At 38.2% G+C, this 25,572-nt stretch overlaps 2 protein-coding genes across 2 annotated transcripts; both read left to right on the top strand.

Moving 5' to 3' along the window:
- The first annotated feature begins 594 nt into the window (after positions 1-594).
- LOC110590219 (zinc finger protein 383-like) lies at positions 595-8,174 on the top strand. The gene is made up of 4 exons (XM_021700977.2): positions 595-629; positions 2,645-2,817; positions 3,106-3,204; positions 6,688-8,174. The coding sequence occupies exons 1-4, from the start codon at positions 595-597 to the stop codon at positions 8,172-8,174; spliced, it is 1,794 nt and encodes a 597-aa protein (XP_021556652.2).
- Positions 8,175-22,195: 14,021 nt separating this feature from the next.
- Positions 22,196-23,706, top strand: LOC123323263 (zinc finger protein 501-like). The gene is given in 4 exon segments (XM_044911380.1): positions 22,196-22,367; positions 22,569-22,915; positions 22,917-23,522; positions 23,650-23,706. Coding segments are annotated over 4 exon segments (1,182 nt in total).
- The last annotated feature ends 1,866 nt before the right edge of the window (positions 23,707-25,572 follow it).

The following is a 25,572-nucleotide window of genomic DNA, read 5'->3' as shown; positions in this document are numbered from 1 at the left end:
AAATAATTCATACTATAAGAACTGCAGTAAGAACTAGGCAGAAGTAATCAACCTTATAATATTATAAAAATAATTATCAGTATAATTTGAAATATAAATGAGAACTTCCATTTTTACTACTCATATTGGCAAAGATATAGAAATTAGGTATTAACTATACCAGCTATAGTGTGGGGAAGAATATTCTCACACCCTCCTGGTGGGCAGGGTGAATTGGTAGGTACTGCCTCAATAGGGGTCAATTGGAAATTTCTTTCCAACTTTAAAATTCAGGTAGGACTACATCAAACTAAAAAGCTTCTGCATAGTAATGGAAACAGTTGATAAAATGAAAGGGCAATGTATGGAATGAGAAAAAATATTTGCAAACCATATATCTGATAAGCCATTAATATCCAAAATATATAAGGATTTCTATAACTCAACAGCAAAAAAACCCCAAATACGCTGATTTATAAATGGGAAAAGGACCTGAATAGACATTTTTCCAGGAAAGATATACTAATGGCCAACTGGCATATAAAAGATGCTTAACCTCACTAATCACTAGGGAAGTTGAAGATTGCAATGAGATATCATCTCACACCTGTTAGGATGGCTTTTACCAAAAAGATAACAGATAAGTGTTGGTGAGGAAGTGGAGAAAAAGGAACATTTGTACACTGTTGGTTGAAATATAAAGTGGTACAGCCACTATGGAATACAGTGTGGAGATTTCTCAAGAAATTAAAAATTGAACTACTGTATGATTCAGCATTCCTACCTCTGGATATATATCCTAAGAAATCAAAATCAGTATACTGAAGAGATATCTGCACTACCATGTTCATTTTCACTGCATCATTTACAATAGCCAAGTTATGGAAACAACCTAAGTGTCCACTCACCACTGATGAGTGATGAATGGATAAAATAGATGTGAGATATCTTTATAGACATCTAAATAGATAGATAGATAGATAGATAGATTAGATAGATAGATAGATAGATAGATAGATAGATAGATAGATAGATAGGCAGACAGTGAAATATTATTCAGCCATGAGAAGGAAGGAAATCCTGCCATTTGCAAACACATGGATGGTGTCTAGAAGACATTATGCTAAGTGAAATTAGCCAGAGGAAAGCAAATACTGTAATGATCTCACTTATATGTGAGATTAAAAAAAAAAGTCCAATTCACCAAAACAGAATAAAGTGGAGTTTACGAAGGACTGGGTTAGAGGAGATAGGGATATGCTGGTCAAAGAGTACAGGCTGTGTTATGTACTTGAAATTTGCTGAAAGAGTAGACCTAGGGCCATCTGGGTGGCTCAGTTGGTTAAGCATCTGCCTTTGGCTCAGGTCATGATCCCAGTGTCCTGGGATCAAGCCTTGCCTTGGGCTCCCTGCTCAGCAGGGAGTGTGCTTCTCCCTCTCCCTCTGCCCCTCCCCTCTGCTTGTGCTTTCTCTCTCTCTCTCTCTTTCTCTCAAGTAAATAAATAAAATCTTAAAAAAAAAGTAGACCTTAAGTGTTCTCACCACACACACACACACACACACACACACAAGGTAACCATGTGAGGTGATGGATGTATTAATTAACCCAATTGTGGTAATCATTTCACAAAGTATACATATGTCAAATCATCACGTTGTATACCTTAAACATATAGGATCCATTTGTCAATTATACCTCAATAAGCTGAAAAATCTGTTTTATTTATTTATTTGAGAGAGAGAGAATGAGAGAGAGCACATGAGAGTGGGGAGGGTCAGAGGGAGAAGCAGACTCCCTGCCGAGCAGGGAGCCCGATGCGGGACTCGATCCAGGGACTCCAGGATCATGACCTGAGCCGAAGGCAGTCGCTTAACCAACTGAGCCACCCAGGCGCCCTGAAAAATCTGTTTTAAATAAAAGAATAATGTACTACATGTTGGCTAATTGAATTTAAATAAAATAAATAAATAAATAAATAATAAAAGAATAAAAAACAACAAAAGAGAAAAGGTACATAGGAGATACATATTTGATTCTTTGCTTCTCTAGAAATGTATTACACAGCCCTACATTTGTGTGAATTTTGGCTGGATAAATGACTCTAGTCAAGGGTTCATTCTCAGTAGTGCAAAATTTGTTACATTTTTAATTTTGTTTTGTTTCTTCATTTCAGGGCACTGTTGAGCAGGGCAATGTGTTTCTATTTTCTGGTACCTTTCACATGATCTGCTTTCTGATTGTTGAAAATGTCAAGATCTTCTTTATATTCTTATTATTCTAAAATTTTATCCTCTGATACACTTCCAAGAGTTTACCAAGTATTTATAACTTGATTTTTCAGGGGGGAAAGGGAAGCATAAGTGTACTTCTCTTTACTGAGAATATACTATATACCAGTTAGCTGTTTAATTGGATATTCCTCTTAATTAGATTTAGTATGTTTTTAAACGAGAATGGATCTTGGAATTCCCTCATTGTGCGCAGGAGTTTTTATCTGCAGGAGTTGGGTTGTGTGAGGCCTGCTCATTGATTAACACTAACTCTAGTTTTCACCCACATCACAGGTATTGAGCCCAACCTGTTTGTGATCCATTTCTCTCCTTTCCTGTAAAACTCTCCTTTACTTCTTCTTTTATGTTTCTCATCTCTCCTTCTACCTTGAAGTCATTTATTTTCATTACATGAGTATAACTCAGGATTTTTGTTTCAGGGATTTGTGCTATTCAGGGATGTGTCTATAGACTTTTCTCAGGAAGAGTGGGAATGCCTGGACTCAACTCAAAGGAATTTGTACAAATATGTAATGTTGGAGAATTATAGCAACCTGGTCTCAGTCGGTAAGTATACCTTTCTCCAAAAACTCTAGAGCCCTTTGGAATATTTGCTTCCCCTGAGAAGATTTTCTCAACTCCTTTCATATATCCTACGTGTTTCTTCTCCCTATTCCTAAAGACATGCTTGAGCTTTGTAGAGTTGGGACTGTGTAGCTTCATTGGGCCTAAGGCCAAAACTCCACCTTCTCTCCTTTTTTGTGGCCCTGCCAATTTATTTGCTGATCATAGGATAGGATTTGTGTCCTGGGACACCTACAACATAAAAAGTCTCCTTTCTTCTCTTATGAGTAGGTCTTTGCATTCCCAAGCCAGATGTGATCTCTTTATTGGAGCAAGGGAAGGAGCCTTGGAGTGTTTTTGACAGTGAGCTGACAAGAGGCCTGTACCTAGGTAAGTGATTGATGATTATACAAAGGAAGAGGAATGTAGGATATAAACCAGCTGCTCAGTAAGGAGATCACATCTTTGAGATGTTTGGAGGAATCTCCCCTCAAAGGCCTACAACTATTAAGAAAAGTAAACTCATCATGAACTTCCAAATGCCCACACCTTTACCTTCAACCTTTTTCATGTATGCATGAGTCTTTAATGACCTTCTTGTTTTCTGGCACAAAAATATGTTTCAGTCTCATCTTGTATTTTTCTTTCCCCAACTTGGAATTAGCCAGCTCATTAAGAAGCCTTATTTTCTCGGGGCGCCTGGGTGGCTCAGTCGTTAAGCGTCTGCCTTCGGCTCAGGTCATGATCCCAGGGTCCTGGGATCGAGCCCCGCATCGGGCTCCCTGCTCTGCGGGAGGCCTGCTTCTCCCTCTCCCACTCCCCCTGCTTGTGTTCCCTCTCTCACTGTGTCTCTCTCTGTCAAATAAATAAATAAAATCTTTAAAAAAAATTAAAAAAAAAAAAGAAGCCTTATTTTCTCTTAATAGGGAATGGTGTTCATCGACCAATATCAGTGTTCAGTGCACTCATTGCTACTGGATTTTCATTGCTTTTATATCTATTAAGTACAAAGAGACAGGGAACATATATTTTATAAGTGAATCATACTAATAACTGTAATTGAAGTCCAAAAGGCAAGATTCTGTCTCACTTTTCTACATCTCAGTTTTGTAACTTTTTCTTGAACAGTGGAAAACCCTATTTCCCACAACACGAGTATATTTGTTCAAGCCTTCTGTTCCAAATGCCACAGAATACTTTCAAAATTAGAATACCAGCACAACTACTGACTGGAAAACCTACCTGAAGTCATGTTCAAGATTTATTACAGTTTCCTTTTCCTTTTTCCCTTAGAATAGGTTACACCAAGGATTTCCAGAGTACAGTTCGTAAAGTTGCTAGATTAATTCTTTTTTGTGCATTTTCAACTTAATATACCTATCTTTTTTTAAAGTCATATTAAGTATTATGACCTATTTTTTTAAAGATTTTATTTTATTTATTTGACAGAGAGATAGAGAGAGAGCACAAGTAGGCAAAGTGGCAGGCAGAGGGAGAAGAGGAAGCAGGCTCTCCGCTGAGCAGGGAGCCCAATGTGGGGTTAGATCCCAGGACCCTGGGATCATGACCTGAGCCAAAGCTAGCTGCTTAACCAACTGAGCCACCCAGGTGCCCTTAATACACCATTTATCTTAACTGTTTAGATTATTTTTAGTTTAGAATTGGAATATATAAAACATTTATATGCTTTAAAAGTCAATATTAAAATATACTTAGAGAAGTTATGTTTGCAACCCTATCTGCTTCATTCATTGCCATCCTCACTCTAGGTATTTGGTGGTAGGGGGAGGGGGTTGGTTGAGGTAGTCTGATTAATCCTTTCTGCCTTTATTTTTTCAGAAATAGAGCATGTTCACATTTATATTCCCAATTCTCCTTCCCTCTTGTACATGGGATAGTATTCTCTCTGCACTCTTTTTTTTTTTTTTTTAAGATTTTATTTATTTATTTGACAGAGAGAGACACAGTGAGAGAGGGAACACAAGCAGCGGGGAGTGGGAGAGGGAGAAGCAGACTTCCCGCGGAGCAGGGAGCCCAATGCGGGGCTCGATCCCAGGACCCTAGGATCATGACCTGAGCCGAAGGCAGACGCTTAACAACTGAGCCACCCAAGCGCTCTCTCTGCACTCTTTTTTACTGTCCTGTTTTTTTTTTCTTTTTTGATTGAGCGAGAGAGAGCGAGAGCGCATGCGCGTGTACACATGCAAGTGGGGGGGAGGGGCAGAGGGAGAGAGAAAATCTTAAGCAGGGTCCACTCAATGTAGAGCCTGACGCTGGGCTCCATTTCATGACCCTGAGATTGTGACCTAAGCCGAAATCGAGTCGGATGCTCAATTGAGCTACCCAGGCACCCCGTTCTGGTTTTCTTTTAATAATTATTAACAAGTTGTTGTGGAAATCATTCCATATAGATACGTTGGCAAAAATAAAAAAGATGTATAAAATTGACTTATCTTTCTTGGTGTTATGTGTTGATTTTTGCCATATCTCATTAATTATTGGAATTGTTAATAGTAAAGTTTCCAAGCAGACAGTCACAAAATTTGTAAATATTTTCAGTTTTGTTTCTTGCTTTTCTATGCTTGCAATTTTGATACTCCTTTTAGTCTTATTGCTGTGGCTGCACTGTTCAGGAAGTGTTCAATAGAAATAGCACTACTATGTGTTTTCATCTTTTTTCATGATTTTTATGGGCATGACTTTTTCTTCTTTTAAAAAAAAGTTTTTTTTTTTAAAGATTTTATTTATTTATTTGAGAGAGAGAGAATGATAGAGAGCATATGAGAGGGGTTAGGGTCAGAGGGAGAAGCAGACTCTCCGCCAAGCAGGGAGCCCGATGCGGGACTCGATCCAGGGACTCCAGGATCATGACCTGAGCCGAAGGCAGTCGCTTAACCAACTGAGCCACCCAGGCACCCTAAAAATTTTTTTTAGTTTTGGAATAATTTTATATTTACCAAAAAAGTTGCAAAAATAGTATAGAGAGTTCCTATATTCCTCACCTAATATCAATTTCCTCTACATTTTTGTGGCATATTTGAATTTACCTCATCCCCATCATTTTAATTCCCTCCAACATAGTATATCTGTCATAAACTTCATGATTTATCCTTCCTTTGGTTTGCTTAATGTGAGCCCTTATGTATATATCTTCATATATCCCCTTTCTTTTATAAATGGTAGCAGCATATACATACAGTTTACTCCTACCTTGTTCTTCTACTTTAAAAAGTCATGAAGATCATTCAATAGGAATATATAGATACTTCTCATTTCTTTATTAAGTTACTTAGAACTCTATTGTGTGCATTTACGATACTGAGTTCAAGTAGTATTAAGTTGGTGGCTATTTGGGTTTGTTATAGTCATTTGCTCTTACACAAATAGTTCTGTAGTGGATAACCTTCTGCATAAATCTCTTCAGATTCTTTCCAGAAAGTATAGTTTGGGTTCCTAGAATTGGGATTGCTTTCTCAAGGGATAAATACTTATATAATTTTGCTAGAAACTGGCAAATATCCCCATATGGTAGTTGTACCATTTTTATTTGCTACACTGAATGTGTGAAAGAGGTTACTTGCCTATAGCCTTCTAACAGATTAGGTTATCAGATTTTTGGGTTTTTGCCAAAGCATACTTTGAATTTATTCCAAAATTTAAGAATCATTGACTTCATCTTTTTCTGATCCCCTTCCCCCATGTCTTTCTATGTCTCTTTTCAATTTCTATACTTTATCTCTCAAATTGCACCACCATATAAGAACTGTAAATCCTATTTACATTATAAACATTGATGTCAATGTAATTCTGCCTTTTCTAAGTTTTGTGTCTTCTCCCTCCCAAAAAAGTGAATGTTTTTGTCTTTTCTTTCAGAATATAAATCTAGGTGTGAGAACAAGAAATTATCTCTGAAAAAGGGTAACTATAAAATAGATTCATCCCAGTGGATTATAATGGAAGGATTTACAAAGCATGGACTTAAACAGGGATCTCAGGAAAGACATTTTAGCCAAATCTCATGTACCTCTGAAGACATATCCCCTTTCATTCAGCAAACATCTCTCCCTCTACATCGAACATTTAATACCAAAGAGAAATCTTATGAATGCCAAAAACATAAAAATGCCTATGGACAGGACTCAAAACTTACTACACATCAAGAAGATCATAATGGCGAGAAATTCTATGACTATAAGGAATATGGGAACACCCTTAGTAGAACTTCAAAACTTAGTTCATATCATTCAGTGCATATTGGTATGAGACCCTATGAATGTGAGGATTGTAGGAGGTCTTTGAATAGTGACTCGGACTTTATGCAACATCAGATAAATTTTACTAGGGAGAAATCTAATGAGTTTAGGAAAAGTGGGAAGGCCTTTACTAATGCCTCACAGTTTTTTCTACATCATAGCATTCATACAAGTGAGAAACACTTTAAATGTAAGGAGTGTGTTAGAGAATTTAGTAATGGTACAGCCCTTATTCGTCATCAGAGGATTCATACTGGTGAAAAACCTTATGAGTGTAATGAGTGTGGAAAGGCTTTTAGTACTAGTTCAATATTTAGAGTACATCAGAGGATTCACACAGGTGAGAAACCCAATGAATGTAAAGAATGTGGAAAAGCCTTTCGTCATTCCTCATACCTTACTCAACACCAAAGAATTCATACTGGTGAGAAACCTTATAAATGTAAGTATTGTGTTAGAGCATTTAGTAATGTTTCAGCCTTTATTCGGCATCAGAGGATTCATACTGGTGAGAAACCCTACAAATGTAAGGAATGTGGAAGAGCCTTTAGTACTGGCTCAATACTTACAGCACATCAGAGAATTCACTCAGGTGAGAAACCCTATTTATGTAAAGAATGTGGGAAGGCCTTTCGTCAGTCTTCAGACCTTACTCAACATCACAGAATTCATACTGGTGAGAAACCCTATGAGTGTAAGGAATGTGGAAGGGCCTTTCGTCGTTCATCAGAACTTTCTCGACACAAGTTAATTCATGCTGATGAGAAATTGTATGAATGTAAGGAATGTGGAAAGATATTGAGTAGAGATTCAATACTTATACAACATCAGAAAATTCACACTGGTGAGAAAGCCTGGGAATGTAATGAATGTGGAAGAGTTTTTACTTGTGCAACATACCTGACCCGGCATCAGCGAATTCATACTGGTAATAAACCATATACTTGTAACAAATGTGGAAAAGCCTTTCTTCGTTCTTCAGACCTTATTCTGCATCAAAGAATTCATACTGGTGAGAAACCCTATGAGTGTAAGGAATGTGGGAAGGCTTTTGCAAGAGGCTCAAATCTTAATCGCCATCAAAAAGTTCATAATGGTAAGAAATAGTATGAAAGTAAGCTTTATAAGACCTTTAAGCATGTCTTTCAGGTAACATGACATGAAAGAGAAATCTTAGAAATGTAATAGGAGTTGGGGCGCCTGGGTGGCTCAGTTGGTTAAGCGACTGCCTTCGGCTCAGGTCATGATCCTGGAGTCCCGGGATCAAGTCCCGCATTAGGCTCCCTGCTCAGCGGGGAGTCTGCTTCTCCCTCTGACCCTACCCCCCTCATGTGCTCTCTCTCTCTCTCTCATTCTCTCTCTTTCAAATAAAAAAAAAAAAGAAATGTAATAGGAGAAATCCTAAAATTTATTGGTAAGAAAATATAGAAATATAATTAATATGAGAATGCCTTATGTGTTTCACAGTTTAACTATCATAAGAATAAAATGAATATTGGAAGTCCTCTATCAATAGCTCATTCCTTTCTAAATTTTAAAAACTTTCTAATCATGAGTGGAGAAAAGTGAAAAATCTTTTTTGTTGCATTTTTCATATTTTAAAATACTTTAAATCCGCTTTATTTTTTATATAGCTGTAAGTAGTTCGGTTTATGCATAGCTAAAATACTATATTATTATGTTGTACATTAAATTTTTGAATTTATTTTGTTCTCACCAAAACTCTTATTACAGCACAACTTATTCAGTAACTATTTTCTGAAGCTATTTATGCACAGTTTTGTGACATTTTATATTTTTAATGTTATAAGCTTGGATATAATGAGTCTTTTTATACCCCAACATCCAATTTGGAAACTCTTTACTTGATCTTTTTATAATAAATTTATACCTGCATATCTTTGCATCTGTACTATTTTATTTATTTATTTATTTTTAAAGATTTTATTTATTTATTTGACAGAGAGAGAGACAGTGAGAGAGGGAACACAAGCAGGGGGAGCGCGAGAGGGAAAAGCAGGCTTCCCGCCGAGCAGGGAGCCCGATGCGGGGCTCAATCCCAGGACCCTGAGATCATGACCTGAGCCGAAGGCAGATGCTTAATGACTGAGCCACCCAGGCGCCCGTGTACTGTTTTATTTAAAATATCATTACTTTAAGGGGTGCCTGACTGGCTCAGTCAGAGGAGCATGCAACTCTTGATCTCGGGGTTGTGAGTTTGAGCCCCCATGTTGGGTGAAGATGTTACTTAAAAATAAAATCTTTTAAAAATAAAATATCATTACTTTAAGATATATATTTTAATATTGATAAAGTGATTATTTGTATATATAAATTAATATTTTTATTTCATAAATGTGATATTTTATTGTAATAATTTTCTCTAAATTTTTAAATTCTACAAAGAAGCCAATAAAGTTAGCTTTCATCCCCCAAAGGGGCTATAACTATGGTCAAATTGTTGGAACAAATCCTTTTATAATTTTTTAAAGCAAATGTAATCATATTATTCAAATTGTCTCATAAATTGTCTTCTTAATGACAAGATATGTCATATAGGACATTCCATGTGATTAAGTGCATTAATAATGTTAATATATATGACTGTACCATTATTTTTACCAAACATCTATGGTCAAATAATATGACTGACTCCACTTTTTTTTGTTTGTAAGGAATGCCATGTTTAGCATCCTACTTGGCACCATGTACTTGGTTGTCTTCTCTTCATTGTTTTTGAAATCTCTGCATACCTTTTGACATGTACATATTTTAAACATGACAGATTAAACTGGCTTCCTTTTTGACCATACTGTACTATGCCATTTTTCTCTCCTTCCCTCCATGTTACTTATCCTTGTGGAGTTTTTCCTAATGATTTTGCCCAAATATAATGTAGGGACATTTAATTTTTTAAAAAATAATTCATTTCCATTTCAACATATTTATATTAAAAACACATTCCTATATGTTATTATAGTTTATGTGAAATGGCATGGCTATATTCACTAGTATATGTGGGTTTGGTAAGGATCAAATGAGTTAATTTACACAAATGCTTATAATTAAGACTTTAACATGCTCAGTAAATATAATCCATTATCAAAATTATTTTTTTCCTTTGTCTATTTTATTATTTATGGAATGGCTCTTAACTATGGTGTATATTTTATTTAATATCAGAAATTTAATATTGGAGAAGAATGTTAAGCCTCTAGTGAATATAGCAAAGTCATCATCATTCATTCCTTCTTGGGCGTGAGATGATCCATCCTGAAGGAAAAAAACATAAGAATATAATGAATAATGGGGCGCCTGGGTGGCTCAGTTGGTTGGGCGACTGCCTTCGGCTCGGGTCATGATCCTGGAGTCCCGGGATCGAGTCCCGCGTCGGGCTCCCTGCTCGGCGGGGAGTCTGCTTCTCCCTCTGACCCTCCCCCCTCTCATGTGCTCTCTGTCTCTCTCATTCTCTCTGTCTCAAATAAATAAATAAAATCTTTAAAAAAAAAAGAATATAATGAATAATGCCTTTATTTGTATCTAACCTTATATGTTGAATCCTAAAATTTATGTCAGCATACAACATTATTGAGAATATTATTGCCCACATTATCTGACTGATTAAAAAATAATATTGGATTGTAGGAACATCTGACTCTTGATCCAATGCATGTTTAAGCCAACATTTGGCTAAGGATGAAATATGAACAAACTACAATTTTTTTGAACATAAAGGTTGCTGAGTATCCTACGCAGCAAAACCTGTGGGAGGTGGGCAGAATTACTCACAGAACTTATAACTCTAAATCCAGACATGTAAAAAAATAAAAATAAAAAAATAAATCCAGACATGTATTACAATAATTAATACTTGAAATCTGGCACTGGTGCTACAGGGATGTAGAGGAAGCTTCCATGTATCTGGGACTCAGACTGCCTCTAGAGTGGGGTTTAGCTTGGCTAGTGCTGGTGTCTCTGCGGAGGTATGATACAGGTGGATCTGAGAAGTTTGGAACAACTGTGAGCTAGAATCAACAGCTTCTACTGGGAACTATGGCCACTAATAGGGCTTATCACTTTTCTATTGCTGCATAACAAATTGCCACAAGTTTGGCAGCTTAAAGCAATACACAATTATTATCTCAAAGTTCTCATGGGTACATGTGAGGGCCTGGCTTAGCTGGGTCCTTTGCTCAGGGTCTTACAAGGTGGCAATTGAGGTGTCAGTTGGGGATGGTGTCTCACCGAAGGCCCAGGGTCATCCTCCAAATTTACATGTTTGTTGGCAGAATTAATTTCCTTGAAGCGATAGTAATGTTGGCTTGTTTCTTCAAGGGTGGCAGAAGACATTTTTACTTCTGTCTCTGACCTATAGATCTTTTAAAAGGCACATCTCTCAGAATCTGCCCATTCAGGATAATCTCCCTTTTGACCCACTTAAACTGTTTAGGGACCTTGATTGTATCTGCCAAAATCCTTCACCTTTGCCATATAACTTAACATAATTATGGAAATGATATACCATCATACCATCATTTTTGCCACATTTTATTCATTAGAAGCAGCGTATGGAGGTGTTAGGGTTGAAGTACGGAGATAAGATACTACTTCAGTGGCCTCATTGCTTGTTTTTGAGGCAAGGGGAAAGCAACCATCTTTTCCTTCGTGAAAGTGGGAATACACCACACAAAACAACAATTTTTGTTACTGGGTCCCTTGGTTCTTGTCCCAGATGCACCAAAGAATTGGGAAACCTGAGACCAGAATGGGGAGAGAGAGTTTATTGAGTAGATAAGTGTAGAACACTCAAGAGAGAGAGCAGGCTAGGGGCGCCTGGGTGGCTCAGTTGGTTAAGCGACTGCCTTCAGCTCAGGTCATGATCCTGGAGTCCCTGGATTGAGTCCCGCATCGGGCTCCCTGCTCGGCAGGGAGTCTGCTTTGCCCTCTGACCCTATCCCCTCTCATGTGTTCTCTCTCATTCTCTCTCTCTCAAAATAAATAAATAAAATCTTTAAAAAAAAAGAGAGAGAAAGCGGGCTAGTCCCGGAGCAAGAGTGGCAATGGCCCTGAGAAGCTCTAGCTGCATCCTTTTAAGCCTGTTTTCTGCATAGGTAAATTTGGCTTTGATTGACAGCTGGTGGTTATAGAACATTCTGGCTTCTGTGCACGTGCCTACCCATGATGCAGTCTGTAATAATTGTATTTATTTATAATTGTATTTATTTACAAATGTATGAGTTTCTAGTGAGCTTTTGCTGTGAACTTAAAGTTACTTAACGGAAAGTTGCACCTTTTGTGTTCATGCTCAGTTCTTGGACGTCCCCTTGTGGCTTTTGAGCCAGCTCTGTGGCTAGGCCTTTCCTGTTTTGTTAGCCCTTGGTGGTGGCTCTGAAGGTGTGGCTGTTAACTCTTGGGGGTGGCTCCGAGGGTGTGCCCAGCATCTGCTTAATCCCTCCTTGCTCATGCCTAACCAACTGCCAAACACTTTTAAGTAATTCTTATCTCAAAGACAGTCCCACTTTTCATCATCTTTGACATCTTTACTCTTCAGTGTCCAATACATTAACCAGTAGACACATGTAGTTACTTAAATTTAGATTTAAAGTAATAAAATTTAAAATTCATTTTCTCTGTCTCATAGGCACATTTCAAGTGCTCAACAGCTGCATGCAGCCAGTGGCCATTGTATTGGGCAGCATATTATAGAACATTTCTGTCATTGCAAGAAATTATACCGCACAGTCCTATGACATAAATGACCTTTCAGTTATTGAATTATAGGAGAAAACTTGGTGTTCATTGGCTCTGTTGCATACCCTGCAGTGATATCCACAGACAGAGTTGGCACCAGTTATTTTGTGGCTTCATCTAGATCCAGGAGAAAAAAAGTTGTATTTTATCACCCTTTTGCACATTAAACTATGATGAGAGACCAATCTGAAGTTGCCTTGGTAGAAAATTAACATAGAGAAGTCAACAAACCCATGTACAAATATTCTTTTTTTTAATTTTTAAAAATATTTTATTTGGGGGCGCCTGGGTGGCTCAGTCGTTAAGCGTCTGCCTTCGGCTCAGGTCATGATCCCAGGGTCCTGGGATCGAGCCCCGCATCGGGCTCCCTGCTCAGCATGGAGCCTGCTTCTCCCTCTCCCTCTGCCCCTCCACCTGCTTGTTCTCTCTCTCTCTCTCTCTGTCAAATAAATAAATAAAAAATCTTTAAAAAAAAATTTTATTTTTGCGAGAGAGAGAGCATGAGGGAGGGGATGGAGGGCAGAGGAAGAATCAGACTCCCCACCGAGTGGATGTGAACTCTGGGATCATGACCTGAGCCGAAGGCAGACGCTTAACCGACTGACTGAGCCACCTAGGTGCCCTCATGTACAAATATTCTTAAAAAATAGAAGATCCAATAGAAAAAAAACCAAACTGCTTTTATGGTAGTCACAAAAAAAAAAGCTATCAAGAAATAAAATTAAATAGAAATGTCCATAATCATTATGGAAAAATACTAATCCCTCCTTGCTCATGCCTAACCAACTGCCTAACACTTTTTAAGTGTGGAAAATAAAAATTTTCCAAAGCAATCGGGAAATGAAAAAATAAAAGGATATAACATCTGGGATTGCAGTACTGACATCGTTAAAAAATCATAATTCTTTAGGTTATAAATGTGATGCAATCTCAATTAAAAATACCCAGGAATTTTTTTAGATATATGAGCTAATTCTAAAGTCTATATGGAAAAATAAAGAAATCAGAATAACCAGTACAATTCTGAAAGAGGAGAATTGGATAATTGGAACCATCAGATATTAAGACATACTATAACTCTATAATAATTAGGAGTATAGCTCTAGCAAAAATATAATAGAACACTAGAACTACTTAAAAGTCCAGCTATAGATCCAAACACATAGGAAAGATAGTATATGATAATGAAGGCATTTTGGATCATTTAATACCCTTTGAATCTTGAGGACTTGGATGTATTATATGTATATGTTACATATAGGTTTTTCAACAAATGTTTTTAGTAGCCACATGGAAAAGATAGGACAAATTTGTATCCATATTTATTCAAACAGTCTGAAAGCGCCACTCCATAGTTTACTCAAAAACAAAAAGAGAAGATACAGCTTTAAATAGGACTGTTGACTACAGCCTTAAGGAAATAAATTAACATCAGGAATGGGAAAAAGTGACATCAAGTGGCCTCTGATATGATACATTAAGAAGGACACAATATCACCCATGGAGTATTCTTGTCAAAATATTTAGCCTAGGGGCCCCTGGGTGCCTCAGTCGGTTAAGCGGCTGCCTTCGGCTCAGGCCATGATTCAAGGGTCCTGGGATGGAGCCCCGCGTCGGGCTCCCTGCTCATCGAGGAGCCTGCTTCTCCCTCTCCCTCTGCCTGCCTGCCGCTCCCCCTGCTTATGCTCTCTCTCTCACCATCTCTGTCTCTGTGTCAAATAAATAAAAATAAATTTTTAAAAATATTTAGCCTGAAGTTCAACAAGACTTATATAATTTATCTTTTATTTAGCCTATGCAAAAATTAATCAACCATGGACAAAAATTTTAAATCATTAAAAAAACCAGTCTTGGGTCGTAATCCGTTTCTAGTCTCTGGTTGTCACTAAACTTTTTTGACTCTGGTTTTCAAAGTCTATAGAACAGAGTAATGATTCCCCAGATGGGATCGAGTGAGCCAAGGGCATTGGCAGCCTTCTGCCACTCAGGCAGTGGTCACTAAATAACATTAACTTCTGATTAGCAACAGTACTCTGGAGAACACCGACCCATCCCACAGCGCTGGTTCACCAAGGAGGGCAGTTGGCCCTAGGCACAGGCAGCAAGAGCCGCCGTGGCGCCGTCAAGGGTAGAGTGCGCTCAAAGGATTCTGGAGATTGTAGTTCAGGCCTCGCGAACGCCTCCAAGTCGCGCAGGCGCAGATGCAATTTGGTAAAGTGGAATCAGTTTTGTCGTTGGCCTTGTTGATACCCTTGCTTGTGGGGTCTGCTGAGCTCCAATCCCTTCTTCGCACCAGGGCGCCGGACTTCTTGGGGCTGAAAGGCTCACTGGTCCGAAAGGGCATAAGCATAACCTTGCGATTGAAGGCCTTATATCCGGTAAGCTTGTGCATTTTTCGCCGCGGAGTTAGCAAGTTGGGCTCAATTATCAGCGAGCTGCACCTTTAACATCTGGAGGTTGATTTACGTGTGGGGGCGACCGGGATTGACCAGCTGTGCTTCCGGGAGCCACCGCCTTCTTGAGGACAGATGCGCCCTCGGGTCTTTGATATGGGACCTGAATTGGGGCACGTCTCTGGCTCAGGGTCTTGTCTGAGGCGGGCTTTTCTGCTGTAAGTCTAGTCTCCGGAGTCCTGCTCCTGGAGGGACAGAGGAATGCTCAGAGCAAGGTGGTGCGGGGTAGGGGGCATTCGTGCCCGCTTCTCCAGACACTGCCAGCTTCCCAGAGGCCATTCTGCTGCAGCCGGAGCCTTGGTCTCGGGCGGAATTAGTCCATTCTCTCTCCCATCCCTGTCAGTGTATCTGTGTGAAGTGGAGAGAGTTGACAATGGGGAAGCAGGGTAAAGGACTGCCCTTTGAACCGGGTTGTTCTGGGAACCGAGGCCAGCGTTGGTCTGCTAGCTCTGCAGTGTCAGGACTCTGCCCTTTTACAGAAGGGGAGCCCTGAGGACGACTGCGCTTCGGGCAAGACTGAAAGCCATGACCCGAGGTGATGCTTCCTGAAACACAATGAGCATTTGCCTTCCTTATCCTACCCTTTATTGGGTAAGAACATCTCTTTCAGGACTTCCTGACCATTTCCTTCCATCCCGTCTACTCAGCTGTGTTGCCTGGGGGCCCCTTCCGAATGGCAGCAAGTGTTCACGACTTTTTTTCTATAAATCGTTATCTTTTTACACGTGGGGTCAGGAATGTTGATTGAGCAGAAGTGCACAGGGAGGAAAATGAGGATATTATTTGCTAAATGAATCTGTTTTACCTGGACTATGATGTGATGAGGTCAAGTTGAGCCCTTGAGTGGGAGCTCGTATCTGGAAAATCATGATCATCACAGACTGTAAGACAAAATGAGAGTTGGTGTTGTTCAGTCTTCATTTGACCTCAGCCTCTTTGTGAATCTTCATCAATTTTCATCAGATTTTTGGCAACTCAGGAACCAGGAACATTTATTACAGTTTAGTGATGCCTGGTTACAGGTTGAATTATACCAGAGCCTAAGTAGTTGGAGAACCTTATTGTTAGAGCCCAGACTGACAGACCTTAAAGGTCTTATTAGTGCCAAATACCAAAATGAGAAGAAAGATTAAGTCAACTAACTGCCTTCAATATTTATACTGGTATTTCCAATTATTCTCATTTTACTATTTGTGGAAGAATCAAGTGTAGTCATTATTCCTTGGCTTCCGTGTGTGTTGGAGTGGTAAATTAGCTTTTCCCCACCAGGGTTATAACATGATTTTTACTTAACTCTATAGTATATATATGTAGTTATTACTATGTAAGTATTAGAGCTGAGCCAAGTAGTATACTAAGCAGACATATTATTTCTAGAGTAATTTTTTTTTCCTGGAGCTAGTTATCTTTTTTTTTTAAAGATTTTATTTATTTATCTGACAGAGAGAGACACAACGAGAGAGGGAACACAAGCAGGGGGAGTGGGAGAGGGAGAAGCAGGCTTCCCGCAGAGCAGGGAGCCTGATGCGGGGCTGGATCCCAGGACCCTGGGATCATGACCTGAGCCGAAGGCAGACACTTAATGACTGAGCCACCCAGGCGCCCCTGGAGCTAGTTATCTATTAAGTTATTTGCTCAGTTTTCCACATTTGTGTTGCTAACCCATCAAAATGTGTAAGCATCACTGTCACATGACTATGAATAATATTTTCCATACTGTCACAATCATCAGTCATTTAGTTCTTCAGTACTTTCTTCTGGTTTCCTTTGTGTTACTGCTCCTGTCTCCATTGGTTATGCTGCAGACTTGCTACACAGCTGTCATCCTGGTACTTTTCTTTCACAGTAACACTGACTCTTTTGTTCTCTTTCTCCTGTGACTCTTATTTCCCATCATCCGGATGCCTAATATACCTCTTGATGGTTTACTCTATAGATTTTATGGAGCACAACCAGTTACTTCCAAGCAAAGATGCATAGAAGCAGGAGGGGAATCTTTTGAACCTTTGCTTGTCTGGACTCTAAACTGGTTCTCAACCAGGAACAATTCTGCTCCTACCCTCACCCCTCCAGGGATATTTGGCAACATCTACAGATACTTTTGGTTGTCAAAGTTGGGAGGAGAGTGCTACCAGCATCTAGTGGAGGTCAGAATTGTTGCTAAACATCCAACAAACAATGCACTCGACAGCACCCCCCATGACAAAGAATTATTCAGCCCCAAATGTCAACATTGCTAAGGCCGGGAAACTCTCCTCTAAACATGTCTTTATACCATTTTCTTCATTCTAACAGTGATATTTAGAAGTACATTACATTTCTGATACTTTATATATAACCTCTTTTTTTCTGTCTTAATTTTTTAAAGGATATTCTCTTAATTTCTTTTATTCTCAAATTTTATTCTAAGATATTTTGTAGAGGTGGGTCAACAGTAGGCGGAGGGAATTACCTATTACTGACAATTATATACCAGCTGTTATTAGACTAGATGATGGCTTATACTATTTCACATAATAGAGAAACTCTACTTAGCTGGCCTTTGTACATCCCAAACCTGCTTGGATACTGGAAATGTCCCTACTGTGATTGGGTGGTTTGATCTATCTTCAGGAACTGGAATGTTTGAGAACATAAATTAAATCATACTGACATCCAGACCTCCAGACCCAGCCTCTTTGTTCTATCTGTCCTTTCCTATAAACACTCTCTTTATCACCTGTATTTTCACCTTTTTCTTTTCTCCTCCCATTTAAAAGCTTTTTTTTTATTATAACCTTAATACACAGATTTATTTTTTCAGGGACTGGGGTGATCAAGGATGTGTCTATAGACTTTTCTCAGGAGGAGTGGGGATGCCTGGATTCTGATCAGAGGGATTTGCACAGAAATGTGATTTTGGAAAACTATAACAACCTGATCTCAGTTGCTAAGCATACCTGTCTCTAAAAATTCAGTCTTCCCTCTGGGATATTTGCTCCTCCCCTTGTGAATTTCTCAGCTCCTTTCAAATATCCTGTATATTCCATTTCCCTGTTGCCAAAGAGAAAGCTTGAGCTCTGTAGAGTTGAAAATGTGCAGCTCTACCGGGGCTGAGGCTGAAGCTCCATCTTCCCTAAATAATGACCTTTCGTCTTTGAAACTATTCATAGCTTGTTGAGAGTTGATTTTTATGATTAGATGTTCAATTTTGTCAAATTATTTTCCCTATCTTTAGAAATAATCTTTTTTTCTCTTTAATTGGTTTAGTATATAGTACATTTTATAATGGCAACCTTGTGTTCCTAGAATAAAATTAACACGGTCATATTGGTTTATTTTATATGACATTGTAGGATAGAGTTTGTTAACATTTTATTCAGATTTTGCATATCTATTTGGTAACTTAGATTGGCCTATAATTTTCTTTCCTCATACAATTTTTGGTTCATTTTGTTTAAAGACTTTATTAGCTTCATTAAATGAGTGTAGGAGTGTTTCTTCATGTGTATATACATATACATACACGTATATATGTATATACATAGTTGTAGAAAATAATTTCAATGAAAAGTTGCAAGAATCAGAGAACTCCTTTATATCCTTTATCTAGACTCAGCAGTTTTCCAATTTTAATATTTTAACACATTTACTTTATCATTCTTTCTCTCCCCCTCCCCCATCCCTGTCTCTTTCTTGCTCCACACCCACATACACTCATACATATCATTTTTTTCCTGAACCATTTAATGATAGATTGTAAACATCATGGCCTTTTAGTCCTTAATACTTCTTTGTGTACTTCCAAAGAACAAGAATATTCTCTTACATTATTAAAACATCACTAGTAACATTTAAGAAATGTCACATTGGTAAAATATTTTTATTTAATTGACCATTCATATTCCAGTTGTGTCAACTGTCCCAATAATGTCTTTAGGGCATTTTCTCTCCCCATTTAGTACAGGATTCAGTCTGTTTTGGCTTTGCATTTTACTGTCTCTTTACTTTTCTCTTAAGTTGCAAAAGTTTATTAGACTTTCATTGTTTATAATTACATGATTATAAACAAGTCCACTTTTTTTTTTTTTTTAAGATTTTATTTATTTGACAGAGAGAGACACAGTGAGAGAGGGAACACAAGCAGGGGGAGTGGGAGAGGGAGAAGCAGGCTTCCCGCAGAGCAGGGAGCCTGATGCAGGGCTCGATCCCAGGACCCTGGGATCATGACCTGAGCCGAAGGCAGACGCTTAACGACTGAGCCACCCAGGCGCCCCTCCACTTTCTTTTTTTAATAGAATGCTCTTCATTTAGCTTTTCTGTATTATCTCATGATTAAGTTCAAGTTATTCTTCTCCTGCCAGGATACCAAATATGTGATATTTTGTCCTCCTCAGGACATCATATCTAAAAGTATAGGATTTGCTTCTGCCCCTCATTGATTATGTTAATTTTGATTACCTGTCCCAAATATTGTCCACTTTCTCTATTGTATAGTTTTTATTTTTTCTGCAACTAATCGGTCATCTGTGGGGAGGCACCATGGTAATATTGTATTCCTCATCAAAAGATGAGGCCTCATGGTTTTGTATTCTTTGCACAGTTTTACAATTAATTAATTATTTTAGTGCCTAAACCATGCCAGGTTTGGCAAGTCAGAGCCCCTTCCAGGTAGCTCTAGGTCTTTCCAACATGCTGACATAATTTTTTAAGTGCTCACTTACTTTTTGGTACAAAAAGATGTTCAAAAGTCTTTTTCCTTTTAAAAACCCTTTTCAAATATTTTTGGGAAATATGTTGTATTTGTTTGCCAGAGTTGTGAAAGAGAATCTTTTCTATGCTTCTCTCCTGGCTTCCATTGACTTGCTGGCAATCTTTGGCATTCTTTGTCTTTTCCTGCATCACGCTGATCTTTGTCTTCATCTTCACATGTTCTCTGCATGTGTGTGTTTCCAGATTCACTTTACAAGAAGACTAGTCATATTACATTAGGAGCTCATCCTACTCCAGTATGATCTCATCTTAATTTAACTAATTTCCACATAAGGTCACCTTCTGAAGTAGGGGCATGGTAGTGGCGGTGGTAAGGACATCAACATATGGACACAATTCAACCCATAACATTTTCGTGCGTATAAAAATTTTGAAACCAAATTGCACAGTCTAAGTAATAATACAGTGAAGACCCATCTTGTTACTCTGTTAGTTTAAGAAATAGAACATTGCAAGTACCTTCTAGGCCCCTTCTGTGCTCAATTACAGTTACTGTTTTTTCTTCACTATGGGGTTTGAAATAAAATTGACTGTGGTACACAGCTTGGTATCTAGTCATGCAAGTTCTCACATCCTTGCTTCTTTGTTGGAACTATGGGTTATGATCCACTGGTGCTATACAGGTAGATTTCTGAATTTTGAAATGATCACCAATAGTTCTACTTGGAGTGTACCAAATTGATTACAAAACTAAAATCATGTTTAATTTGTTTTTGCTAGTTTGAGGTTTCTTTTGATTTTGTTTTATAATTATATGGAATATTTCCAAGATTCCAATGGCAAATCCATAAAATAGTGTATATTCAGGGAAGTCTAGCTTTTATCCCAGTCTATTGTACATTGTTCTCCATCTCTCTCTCCAGTGAGTTTACCCTTCCATTTTTTTTTCTAAATAAAAGCAATTGTATATATCTTCTTAACCTCCCTTTCTTATTTTCATGGCAGCATGCTATATACAATTTAGTCCACCTTCCTTTTCTCACTTAACAGTATGTCTGGGAGATAACTTCAGGGAGGTATAAGGATTTTCATCATTCAGGGGTGCCTGGGTGGCTCAGTTGGTTAAATAGCTGCCTTCCTCTTGGGCCATGATCTCAGGGTCCTGGGATAGAGCCCCACATCAGGCTTTCTGCTCAGTGGGGAGTCTGCTTCTCCCACTCTCTCTGCTGCTCCCCCTGCTTGTGCTCTCTAACTTGCGCTCCTGCTTGTGCTAACTCCTGCTCTCTTTCTCTCTCAAATAAATGAATAAAATCCTTAAAAAAAGGGTTTTCCTCATTCCTTTTTTATAGTTGGAAAATATATTCCACTTAGTAGATGCACCATAGTTTTTCAGCCAATTATCTGAGAATGGACATTTGGGTTGGTTCCAGTAATTGTTATTATAAATTGTGCTTCACTGAATGGCATTGTATGTAAATCTTTTAAAATTTATGTCAGTATATCTTGAGAGTTGAGTCATGTCACTCAGATTGCTAGTTTATAAAAGAGTAAGTAAATATGTAATTTGGTTAGGGAATGCTGAAGCCTCCTCCACAGTGGGTATACCATATTGTCATCCAACTAGTAATGAATGAGAGAACCTGTTTCTCCTTAGCTTCCTGAAAGAATATGTTGTCAAACATTTAGATTTTTGCCATTCTGACGGTTGAAAAATGTTACCTCCTTGTAGTTTTAATTTGTTTCAAAATTTGGAAATTATCCATTTAAAATTTCCTAATCACCTCATCATCCAGTATGACTTCCCATCAATTCATGTGCTTTGTGCATTTATCAAATGCCACCAGTATATTTGATCACTGTATAAATCATTTACATCTCATATATTAATTTCAAATTAATTCCCCTATTTATACCATAAAAGTTTCATTTCTTCCAGGGGGAAAAAAGTGAACGTTTTCTATTATGCTTTCTTTCAGAACATGAATCTTGGTGTAAAACCAAGGAATTATCTCTGAAGAAGGAAGTTTATGAAATAGAATCACCCCAGTGGTTTATATTGGGAAGTCTTAAAAAACATGGACTTGAGTGTTCCTGTTACAGAATGACTGGGAATGTAAAAGAAAGACTGACAAAAAACAAGGATCTCATGAGAAAAATTTTAATCAAGTTATTTTCAACTATGAAAATATATACATTTTCAGTCATAACACATCTCCATATCAAAAATCATATATGGAAGAGAAAGACTATGAATGCAAGAACTGTGAGAAAGCTTTTGTACATGACTTACAACTAACTACACATCAGAGAATTGATACTGGCCAGAAGTTCAGGAACCATAAGGAATATGGGAAGGTTATTAGTAGAGGTTCAAAACATACTCAGCATCCGATCATGTTCACCGGTGAAAACTGAACATAAGGAATGTGATAGGGCCTTATACTGTGCACATACTGTATTCATACTGAGGAGAAAATCTATGAAGGTAAAGAATGTGGAAAAGCCTTTGGTACTGGCTCAGTATTTCTATCACATCAGGGAATTTACACGTGTGAGAAACCCTGTCTAGTTAAGGAAGGTGGGATTTTTTTTTATCATTCCTCAGACCTTACTTATCATTGGAGACTTCATGCAAGTGAGAAACCTTATCAATGTATGTTATGGGGAAAAGCCTATAGTAGTAAATCAGCCATTACTCTGCATCAGAGAATTCACACTGGTGAGAAACCATATATATGTAAGGAGAGTGGAAAAGCCTTTCATAGCAGTTCAATACTTACAGAACATCAGAGAATTCACACTGGTGAGAAAGCTTATATGTGTAAAGAATGTGACAAAGTCTTTCATTATTCCTCAGATCTTAAAAGGCATCAGAGAATGCATACTGGTGAAAAACCCTATGAATGTAAGGAATGTGGCAAGGCCTTTAAGAGTGCATTGTATTTTTTTTATATATCAGAGAATTCATACTGGGGAGAAACCCTATGAATGTAAAAACTGTGCTAAGGCATTTGGAAGTTGCTCAGCCCTTAACCGACATCAGAGAGTTCATACTGGTGAAAAACCCTATATATGTAAAGATTGTGGAAAGGCCTTTTGTTGCAGCTCCAAACTTACAGAACATCAGAGAATTCACACAGGTGAGAAACCATATGTGTGTACCGAATGTGGAAAGACTTTTTGTAATAGTTCTATACTTACAGAACATCAGAGAATTCACACTGGTGAGAAACCACATGTGTGTAAAGAATGTGGAAAGGCCTTTTATCACCCTTCACGCCTTAGTCAACATTGGGGAATTCATATGGGTAAGAAACCCTACGAATGTAAGGAATGTGGGAAAACCTTTAGTAGTAGCCCTGCCATTATCCGGCATCAGAGGATTCATACTGGTGAGAGATGCTTTGACTGTAAGGAGTGTAAAAAGGCCTTTCATTGTTCCTCAGACCTTTCTCAACATCAGAGAATTCAAAATGGTGAAAAACTTTATGAATGCAAAGAATGTGGGAAGGTTTTTTATGTAGTTCAAATCTTAATCAATATCGGAAAGATCATGCTGGTAAGACGCTCTGAAAATAATCTATGGGAAAGGCATTTAATTATGAATTTCATCTAATTTGAGATAGGACTTCATGCTGGTTAGATCCTATAATTAGTATGAAGAGCCTTTTATTTGCTTTTTACAGCCTAAATTGCCTAAGAATATAGTAAATATCAGAAGATCATCAGAAGTTCACTCCTGAATATCAGGAATTTATGACTGTGAAGGAAGAAAACGAAAACTTTGGTGCATGTCAACCTTAAATATCAGAGGATTTATCAAGGAATAATCCTAGAATTTCATTTTACTTTTCCTAATTTAACTCTAGGTATTTTTGCCTTACTTATATTTACTGGTCATTAAAATTGTTAATTGTGCTTGAGGCGCCTGGGTGGCTCATTCGTTAAGCGTTAAGGGTCTGCCTTCAGCTGAGGTCATGATCCCAGGGTCCTGCTCTGCGGGAAGCCTGCTTCTCCCTCTCCCACTCCCCCTGCTTGTGTTCCCTCTCTCGTTGTGTCTCTCTCTGTCAAATAAATAAATAAATAAAATCTTTTTTAAAAATATAAAAAAATAAGGGGTGCCTGGGTGACTCAGTTGGTTAAGCGACTGCCTTCGGCTCAGGTCATGATCCTGGAGTTCCGGGATCGAGTCCTGCATCGGGCTCCCTGCTCAGCGGGGAGTCTGCTTCTCCCTCTGACCCTCCTCCCTCTCCTGCTCTCTGTCTCTCATTCTCTGTCTCTCAAATAAATAAACAAAATCTTTTAAAAATAAATAAATAAATAAAATAAAATAAATAAAAAAATAAAATTGTTAATTGTGCTTACAGTTCTGGATTGACTTCTTTTTGGCCAGGATTTTGAACCTATCACTACTTATCCTTTCCAGTTGCTTTTCCTGCCATTTTGGTGATATATTCTAATTTATATAAGTTTTTTTTTATAAAGTTAAGTTTCAGGGCAACAATTTAAATATCATTCATATGTATATGTTTATATATGTATATACATATTTATATATCTGTAATTATACCTGTACCGTCTTTGTTATTTTTACTTTTTTTTTTTTTTAAAGATTTTATTTATTTATTTGACAGAGAGAGAGACAGCGAGAGCAGGAACACAAGCAGGGGGAGTGGGAGAGGGAGAAGCAGGCTTCCCGCCGAGCAGGGAGCCTGATGTGGGACTTGATCCCAGGACCCTGGGATCATAACCTGAGCCAAAGGCAGACGCTTAACGACTGAGCCACCCAGGCGCCCTATTTTTACTTTTTTTGTATCTTAATACAAATAAAACTGTACTGCCTTTTTTTTAAATATTATATTTATTTATTTGAGAGAGAGAGAGCACAAGCAGGGGGAGCTGCAGGCTGAGGGAGAGGGAGAAGCAGGCTCCCCACTGAGCAGGGAGCCCGATGCGGGGCTTGATCCCAGGACTCTGGGATCATGACCTGAGCTAAAGGCAGATGCCTAACTGACTGAGCCACCCAGGCGCCCCTATACTGCCTTTTTGAAGAGAATTCCTTTTAATATTAACATTTTATTGTAAATTTTTCAGATTATTTCAAAAAACACAAAGAAACCTTTATTTCTGTCAACTGTTAGAATACCCACTCTCAAAATTATCAACACAAATCCTTTCAGTAATGTTTAAAAGAAACTCCATTTCAGGGGGCGCCTGGGTGGCTCAGTCGTTAAGCGTCTGCCTTCGGCTCAGGTCATGGTCCCAGGGTCCTGGGATCGAGCCCCACATCAAGCTCCCTGCTCTGTGGGAGGCCTGCTTCTCCCTCTCCCACTCCCTCTGCTTGTGTTCCCTCTCTCCCTGTCTCTCTCTGTCAAATAAATAAATAAAATCTTTAAAAAAAAAAAAGAAACTCCATTTCATAAATTACTTTTTCTATGGTAAAATGTATCATGAACAGTTTTCCAAGTTATTAAATATTATAACACTGTCCTTATTGGAATAGAGTTAGTGTTTATCTCTGTGGCTCTACTATTATTTTGATAAAATGTTTGCCTTCTAAATTTTGCCTTATAAACAATGCTTCTTTCAACATCCTGTTTGCATTTTGT

This window comes from Neomonachus schauinslandi, chromosome 16, assembly GCF_002201575.2.
Source record: "Neomonachus schauinslandi chromosome 16, ASM220157v2, whole genome shotgun sequence".
NCBI lineage: Eukaryota > Metazoa > Chordata > Mammalia > Carnivora > Phocidae > Neomonachus > Neomonachus schauinslandi.
This window is presented reverse-complemented; position numbering and strand designations above follow the sequence as displayed.

Bases quoted from the DNA above. Each gene is read 5' to 3' on its own strand.
- LOC110590219 (XM_021700977.2), top strand. From the start codon at position 595: ATGGCTTTTACCAAAAAGATAACAGATAAGTGTTG. The intron at 630-2,644 runs GTGAGGAAGTGG...TCTACCTTGAAG, and splicing joins AAGATAACAGATAAGTGTTG to TCATTTATTTTCATTACATG. The intron at 2,818-3,105 runs GTAAGTATACCT...TCTTATGAGTAG, and splicing joins TAGCAACCTGGTCTCAGTCG to GTCTTTGCATTCCCAAGCCA.